Source organism: Astyanax mexicanus, chromosome 24 (genome assembly GCF_023375975.1).
Source record: "Astyanax mexicanus isolate ESR-SI-001 chromosome 24, AstMex3_surface, whole genome shotgun sequence".
NCBI classification, from domain to species: Eukaryota; Metazoa; Chordata; class Actinopteri; order Characiformes; family Acestrorhamphidae; genus Astyanax; species Astyanax mexicanus.
Genome location: NC_064431.1, coordinates 16,418,809 through 16,427,775, shown reverse-complemented (window position 1 = coordinate 16,427,775; position 8,967 = coordinate 16,418,809). Strand labels below are relative to the sequence as shown.

Genomic DNA, 8,967 nt, shown 5'->3' with positions numbered 1-8,967 from the left:
GTCCACTAAACTCCGTAGTTATAAACATCCTGAGGTTAGCAGCGCGCTAACTGACCTGTTTATAATGTAATCCGAGCAGTGACTCCGGGATGGCTGCTCTAAACTGCTGCTGTTAGCTGCTTGGGCTGAAATATGAACTGTAGAGAGCTGTATTATCCGGTTAGTGGGGTTATTTTATTTCATACACAGAAGAACTTAAAATTTTAAAAACGCTCCAGACTGGCTCAGCTGAGCCCTGTAGCCCGTGGCTGGGCTGTAGCTCTGACTCAGTAAAGACTGTGGGCTTGTGCTGCTGCAGCTCCCACTAGTGGTTGGATGAGGAAATGCTAAATCTGTCACAGCTCACAATTTTTGATTTTATATTTATTAAGCCTCTTTTCAGTATCAAACGTTTTGATCAAAGTTAATATAACTTGTATTTTATGTCATTTCTATTCACTTGTATAGTTTGGTTCTTGATTGATGGAGTTTTTGGATTTCATAACAGGATTTATGTTAATAGAGCAACAAGCAAACATTTTTTCCATGCAACTGTAATATTTGATTGAATAAATAATATATTGAGAGTTATTTAACATTAAGGAGTAATTACATTCATTTACATATATTACATTTGGTTACATTTTCTTATATTTATAAGTTACATCTGGCCCTCGGAGGACAGCCAATATGCCAATGTGGCCCTCGGCCAAAATGAGTTTGACACCCCTGTTATAGGTGAATCAAAGTTGGATTTGGTGTCGATATTGAAAAGTGAATCAATGCTGATATGGCAACGTTGTTTCATCGTCGTACATTCACCCTTTAATAAACCATAGCTCACATTCAGGATGCTTAAAATTGTTTAGAAGAGGGTAATAAACTGTATGCCATGGAGAAAAATTAACAACTATATATTTTTTCCTCTCTCTCTGAATTATCTTTGAGAAGCAGAAACTGTACAACTATAAACTTACATCACTGTAGTAAAGCTACAGATTATACAGAATGTTACCCACCACTAGAGGTGGGCGATAATGGGAATTTTGTTATTGATCCGATACCAAGTAAATGCAGCACCAGTATAGCAGATATCAATTCTGATACTTTTTTAATATTTTAAGCTTCATAGATCCAAAGGATCCAAAAGAGCTAGAATAAAATTTCGCCAAACATTTTAAGTGACAACAAAATACATAATCATAATCAACATTTTTGTTTAGAAACAATGGAACAGTAACAAAACAAAGTTTGCCTTTAACATTAGGAAAATAAATATTTTCGACGTAGAAAAGTTGCAGCCTCAATACAAAAATGAAAATTCTCCCCTCACTAGACATCTTTTCTAACTCTTTTTTCAAATAGAATTGTTACTAGAAAAAACAATACAAAAATAAGAAATGTTCTTCCTTTCAGTGCAATTCAATTTTTTTCTTAAATAAACAGAGTGTAAAAAAATAAATAATAAAATACTCTTAAAGGCTGAGAGTAGACTTTGCGCAGAGTAGACTCTGCGTAGACAGCAGTCCATGCGTGCGGGAGAGAAAAAAAAAAGCTTGAGTATCCATCTTTTTACAGGAGTATTGGTCAATACCAAAGTTGGTATCGAAATTATCGATATTTGGATTGATCCGCCCACCTCTACCAATCTGATTACTGAACATCTAATCTTAAAAACACAACAGTAAAAAAGTAAGAATATGAACACCCCCCCCCAGGTATGGTGAAGAATTGGTGCCAAATTAAAAAGCAATTACTGCAAATGGAAGTAAATTACTTTTTCATCCCTCCATTCACTCGTTTTTTTTATTGTATGGTAATGAAATGATAAAAAATAGCTGGGTTATTTATTTCACGAATACTCAAATACTGTTATTGTGCGTTAACCTCAGTCTCTGACGCTAAAAAAAAACAGCTTTCTAACCACCAGTTTCAGCCACATCGCTCAGTGGACGGGTTGCAGTGGTCAGAGTCTGACTGGAGACCATCTAAACCCTGTTATCGGATTAGCACAGTTGGTCAGCTATTTGTAGACCAAGCGATGACAAGACTGGAGCTAACAGAAGGAAAAGTGAACCAGTGCTCAGTGCCCATCCACAAAGCCCACTGCTCCCACTAAAAAAGGTCACAGTAGGGTCAAATAATATTACAATAACGGCAATAAGTCAGAAAAGCATTACCTGTTTGACAGTTGATGTTTTTAGTTTGTTTGTTTATAGCAGGGAATGCTAAGCTAACACTGCTAGCATATACTGTCCACAATTTCATCTGTGTAAAAACCCCTCACAAACGTTTACCTTATTTACTCGAAAACTGGTACATTTCATACACTTGTATCCTCATAACTTACCTTCATTTAAGGAAGGGAAAATCAACATGGTACAAATATGCTAGTTCACAAAAGCATGTTCACACAATGTTATTAATGTCCACACTACACGGCTATTATTACTATTAAATATTTTTAACACATAAACCAAGTGCCCAACAGTGGACTTATAACTGCTACCTTCCTATTATTTATTACAGATATTTCATAAAAAATGGACTACACCCAAATAACAGGATTAATTACACTTCATGTATTGAAAATTCACAGCTGTTTATGGTTTTTTATGTCCTGATGTTTATAATCTGCTCTGAAAAGTACACTGCATCACAGAAACACAATTATAAACTAAAGATCATACTACCCACCTCTAGTTTATAGACTAAGGTGCACTATGTTTTAAACCACACCCATTTATAACACTAGTGAATGGTCCTGGATTTTGATGACCTCAAGCCTTTTTTGGAACCTAAATATGCGGGATTTGAGAAAATTTAACAAATCAGCTAATTTGACACCAAATATAAAGAGCAAAAAATAAAGAAATTTGTGTTTAGTATTTTATTTCGTTGGTGTACCAACACTTTTTGGCAATAAATTCTATACTTTTGGAAGGCCTGTAAATTTCCTTGTTAGGAAACTCCTTGTTGCATATGTTAGGAACATGCATTTGTGGGAGTGGCAGTAGAAACATTCACCAAATCGTCTCTACCAATACCAAACAATTTATGTTGCTGTTGCAATTGACTTGTCTTGAGCATCTGGTGCCCCCAGGTGTTGCAAATCAGGTGCTTGATTGGCAGCATTTGTGAGCATGGGCCCTGCTACAGAAATTTAACACAAATTCCTTACTTTGTGTGCTCTTTTAAATAGAAAACCACTTACAGCTGGTTTCCTGCAGAGGGATTCAGTTCAGTTACGGCTTTCCGTTTTCTATTTATGAAAGATCTTCTTTAAAACCAGAGCAGAGCCTAGGACTAGGTTTAATCCTAAGACATTGCGTGTATTAAGCCTGACATAGGTATGGGGACAAAAATATAAAGTATGCTGCAGCCATCTGACAAGTTTGGGGCAAAGTCGTGAGGAAAAGGTAAGCATTTAAAGGACTGAAGTGTACCATAAAAAAAATACAAGATTCTTATTCCAATTAACGAAGCATGGCTTTATTGTTGATGGTATAAAGTCCGTTTGCAGTTCCTGTACACCGTCGACTAGCCAACACTTCCTATTTCGGAGCCTCCTTCTTTGCGATGGTCTTCAACCCCTTTTTGTTGTGTTTCTTGGCAAAGCGCATGTTCCTCAGGAACTTGGGGTCAACCTGTAGAAGAGAAGAAACCATTACTATTTGATTCAACTGGAAAACAAATTTATCAGCTGCAACTCTAATCTGCAGAATAGATGCTGAACATTTTTAGCTGCAATTTTCAAAAATGCTTCAATTTCCAAATCAACTGAACGCGCAAACAGATGTATTTACAGCATCCATATGGCCGATTCTGAATCACATTTGCCCTAATGTTAAAATGATGGACAGCATAGCAACAACATGAATAACTTTTACCCATTAGAGATATTGTTGCAGCCACCTACTCACACAAGTAACATCACACATTTGTTACAACAGCAACACACACCACAATTTTCTAACTTTTTTTGAACTTGTAAGCTCTTGGAGCTTAAAGGTGCAATACGTTACATTTTCCCAAAGATTAGTTTACTTTGATACTTTACATAGGCCATTATATATATGATTGTCATTTATATTATTAGGTAATCATTTTAATCATCATTAGGTTTATATGTATTTTAAAGAAAAGCAACTTCTTTTACTTTCACTGAGTCACTAAATGAAACTTCTCGAACAACTGAAAAAATGACTTCAGCTCAGGTTTACAATCAGATATGATCAGTCCTGGTCTGTAGATTACAAAGATGTCTGGTAAACCCACAATATCCAATCTACAACATAACCCAGGGTAAAAATGGAATTGCATCAACAATCGATTTTTAAATTTGCCTCATTATTTACCTATTTTTAATTGCATTTCTCTTGAGGTTTGAGCAAGTGAGAAACATGTGGTTCATAAAAGACAGTGTCAGAGCTCAGATGGATCTCTCTCTCAAACACTGCTAATTTTACATGACAAGACAACAAAAAACCCATAAGAGCCCGGACCCATCAAAACTGAATAATAAATTTAGTGAGCAGCTCATTCATGTTTGTTTCTTATTGTAATGAGAGGTCACATTACTGTAAATATGTTAGGTTTAAAATCATGAGGCAACAAATTACAATTTCATAACTATTACTAACAATTTGTTCTATAAATCAGGTCAGAACTAGTTATATGGAACATAAAACATTTATACATTTGTACAGTTAAGTTGTTGGAACAGATCTGTAGCAGCAAATAATGCACTTTCAAAAGGAGCTACTTTTATCTCTAGCACTCCTACATTCCTTAAATAAGGTCAAAGGATGAGATTCACACAGTCCTGTGATGATGCGCTAAGGATGTTTAGTGTCATTTATGGACTTAGAGTAAAAGACAAACTGTGCGCTGTAAGATACTTTACAGACTTTAAAGGATCTGTAACACATACAGCACCATGGGTTATTTGGGGTTATTTACATGGTAAATATCGCACAATAGTTAATCTATTAGTGCACCTCAAAATTAGAATATCATTGAAAAGTTACTTTATTTTAGTATTTCAGTTCAAAATATAAAACTCATTATATTGATGTATTACATACAAAGTGATCCATTTTAAAGTTTCATTTATTGTTGATTGATCTCATAATCTAATTTTCTAAGACCAATTGGTACTTTTGGCAGTGTGCTGAAAAATGAAAATGGCATCTTCATAAAAGTTGTCAGTAGCAGAGGGAAGCATGAAGTGCTGTAAGATTTTTCGGGAAAACACTGCACTGACTTGATAAAACACAGTGGATCAACACCAGCAGATGACATGTCACTCCAAACAATCACTGATCATCAGTAAAATTTACATTTCATTTGCAAATCAAGGGAGCAGAGTCTGAAGGAAGAGTGAAGAGATGCACAGTCCAAGCTCCTTGAGGTCTAGTGGGAAGTTTCCACAATCAGTGATGGTCTTACAGCACTTCATGCTTCCCTCTACTGACAACTTTTAAGGAGATGCGGATTTCATTTTCCAGCAGGACTTGGCACACTGCTTCACTTATATAATATTCAAATATTCTGAGACACTGATTTTTGGGTTTTCAAAAGCTGCAAGCCATAATAATCAACAATAACATGTGTGTAATACATCTATATAACATGACATAAGATGCACTAGTAGATAAACAGTGTGGGAGCCCAACTGCACATGTGAATTAAACATTAAATTAAACTTACCCCCTTCAGGGACTCGTAACGGTGGGTCCGGGGCTTCTTGATGCCATTTCTGTGCCACTTGCGGGCTGCAGGGATAAACAGAGCAGGGAGTTTAGTGTATAAAAGCATTAATCCTTTTTATTTTACACACAGATTGATAAATGCTATAAAGCTACAGTTCTGAACGAGCTGAACACAAATACTCACACTGGTTGTGCGTGGTGTGGTTCTTCGACTTTGCCATTTTTAATTAAGCTGTCTGTTAACACAAGAGGATAAATACAATTATTAAAGAACATGAATTTCTTAACCAACAGAAATATCTAACAAAAAGCATGGACTTATAACTGAAGCTACTTTACTGTTTACGGTGGGCCAGGCATTAGCTACACACAAGTCTCTCTAAACGAACCAAATAAATTCTCTTAACCTTTATTTAGCTCTGATATTCTACAAAATCCTGACACCAACATTACTATCACAACATTTAAGACCTTATACAATATAATAATTAATAAACTAAGACTTTTATCCGCAGCTGCTCACAGCTGACTGCAGACCGCCGAGCCGTGGCAGATCTAAACCGTTTAAAATAAACATTTTACAATAAAATCTGCCCCCATTTCCAACTGTCCGCACTCATAACGCATCATTAAACACCACAGACCGATAATATCGTATGTAACTTTGATACAGACGGAGGATTAAAGCAGATTAATCTGAAATAAAGCGGCATATTTTCTACCTGCTACACGAACAGCACGACAACCGGAAGAGAGAGAACGTGCAGGGGATTGTGGGAAATAAAAGTCCCCGAGAAGAAGCCGCAGCAGAGCTGGTCTATGGCGAGAGCGCCCACTTCTTATAAAAGGTGTGAAAAGTGTTTACATTCATTACTAAGGGAGAAAAATAGATAATGAGGTTTAAAATAATTCTGTAGAAGGAGAAGTATTAATTAAGGACAAAATCGTATGTCCCCAAAACACATTTTATTAAAATCCGTAATGACTATAATCTTATATTAAAATGTAAGTGTTGCACTAGGCTTCCTGTTTAGACTGCATACTAGTGCATCTGGGAAAAAATAGAATTTTATTGAAAAGTTACTTTATTTCAGTAATTCAGTTCAAAATGAGAAACTCATAAATTATATAAGTGTATTACACACAGCGTGATCTATATTTTATTGTTGATTATTACGACTTACAGCTAATGAAAACCCAAACATCAGTGTCTCGGAAAATTAAAATATTATTTAAGACCAATTGGTACTTGTGGCAGTGTGGGCAGTGTGCCAAGTCCTGCTGGAAAATGAAATCCCCAACTCCATAAAAATTGTCAGTGAGCAGAGTGAAGCATAAAGTGCTGTAAGATTTTGTGGGAAAACACTGCACTGATTTTGGACTTGATGTAACACAGTGGATCAACATCAGCAGATGACATCTCCTAAGTCCAAACCATCATTGATTGGTGGAAACTTCACACTAGACCTCGAGCAGTTTGGACTGTGTGTCTCTCCACTCTTCCTCCAGACTCTGCTCCCTGGATTTACAAATGAAATGTAAAATTTACTGATTATCAGTGGTGGTTTGGAGAGTCATGTCATCTGCTGGTGTTGATCCACTGTGTTTTCTCAAGTCCAAAGTCAGCACAGAGCAGCTTTCAGGGGTTGTGCACAATATGACTGCCTAAGGAAGGTAAACAGGTCTGCATACTGTCTGCGTCCGAGCCAATCAGCTTTTCGTATGAGAATAAAGTGTCTTTTATTTAGTATTATGCCATGTCTCGCAAGATACTCCAAAACATCTCCATAATTCATTCCAAGATAAAAATACAAATAACCCAATTCACTCTCATTTTCTTACAAAAGATTATCCCTTTTTGGATTTTGATGTAATATTCAGTTTCTTCATGGTTATTAATTTGCAGAATTTAGCTTTTATTTTCTGGCTACAACTTAATTATCTTATTCCCAGGCCTCAAAAAGTCATGGCCACAACTTAATTATCTCATTCACACACCTTAATTATCTCATTATCTTAATATAGTAAGTCGTGGCCATGAATTAGGATCTTTTTCGCACACCTTAATAAGTTATAGCCACGCATTAGGATCTCATTCACAAACCTTAATAAGTCGTGGTCATGCATACTTTTTTTTAAGCATGATGTCACCTTAGAGACTCCGTAGGAATGGTATATGTTTATATTATTCATCCAACCACAATCAAATTAAAATTTATCTGGATGGAGAGGTTTATCTTTTTTTTTTTTTTTGACGATGAGATGCCGTAAATAAAACAAGCTGAAACAAAACAAGACTATTTTTAAAATGTAAGGAGTAGAACGTAAAAAGTCATCTGAGAAAGAATTACTCAAGTAACGTATATATATAACCAACATTACTACTTCTAAGTATTTGTACTTCCTTACTTCACACATCTGCTTCCTATTCCCCCCATTATATCAGAATATGACTGCAAAACTCTAGAAGAAGCCCACAAGTAAAGCTAAAACAAGGACAGATGGATTAGAGTATTTAATATAGATAAAATAAGATAAGGGATTATATTTACTCATGTAACTTTTACATTTAAAATGTAAAAAAAAATGTGCCGTGTATAAATGTGCACAAGGTAACTTTAAAATACATTTGTGTCTGCGTTAACCTAATTGCAAAAGCAAGATATGAAATTAAAAACGTTAATAAAAACTACTTAGAACACTGAAAACATTTGTTACCTGTCCCCTCTCTCTAACTATAAACTTAAAATATTATTAAAATCCGTCAGATAAGTAATTTTTTGCATTGTGTATTGTTGTGTGAATGCAAATAATAAAAAAAAAATAAATTCATAATATATAAGTTAAAATACACATTTTAGTTGTGTCCCTGTGTTTTCATTCAGTCCTGTTACCGTAACACATTACCCCATCTAAACAATCTGGAACATTCTACAAGTCACATCTACAACAGGAGGTCAACTCAGTTGGTTTTTCTGAAGATCATGAGAAGAACAACATTAAGTTCCCTCATTTGTTTTTTCAGTATATTTGATCGAATTGTACAGTCATATGAAAAAGTTTGGGCACCCCTATTAATCTTAATCATTTTAGTTCTAAATATTTGGGTGTTTGCAACAGCCAGTTTGATATATCTAATAACTGATGGACACAGTAATATTTCAGGATTGAAATGAGGTTTATTGTACTAACAGAAAATGTGCCATATGCATTAAACCAAAATTTGACCGGTGCAAAAGTATGGGCACCCTTATCATTTTATTGATTTGAATAC

The 8,967-nt window shown here is 35.3% G+C and overlaps 1 protein-coding gene across 1 annotated transcript; it reads right to left on the bottom strand.

Moving 5' to 3' along the window:
• Positions 1-3,455: 3,455 nt before the first annotated feature.
• Positions 3,456-6,508, bottom strand: rpl29 (ribosomal protein L29). The gene is made up of 4 exons (XM_015605589.3): positions 6,416-6,508; positions 5,878-5,929; positions 5,692-5,756; positions 3,456-3,626 (listed from the first exon to the last, which is right to left on the bottom strand). Exons 2-4 carry the CDS (start codon positions 5,912-5,914, stop codon positions 3,534-3,536), a joined length of 195 nt encoding a protein of 64 aa, XP_015461075.1. The 5' UTR covers positions 5,915-5,929; positions 6,416-6,508; the 3' UTR covers positions 3,456-3,533.
• Positions 6,509-8,967: the final 2,459 nt, after the last annotated feature.

Bases quoted from the DNA above. Each gene is read 5' to 3' on its own strand.
- rpl29 (XM_015605589.3), bottom strand. From the start codon at position 5,914: ATGGCAAAGTCGAAGAACCACACCACGCACAACCAGT. The intron at 5,757-5,877 runs GTGAGTATTTGT...TTATCCCTGCAG, and splicing joins CCACACCACGCACAACCAGT to CCCGCAAGTGGCACAGAAAT. The intron at 3,627-5,691 runs GTAAGTTTAATT...TCTCTTCTACAG, and splicing joins GTTACGAGTCCCTGAAGGGG to GTTGACCCCAAGTTCCTGAG.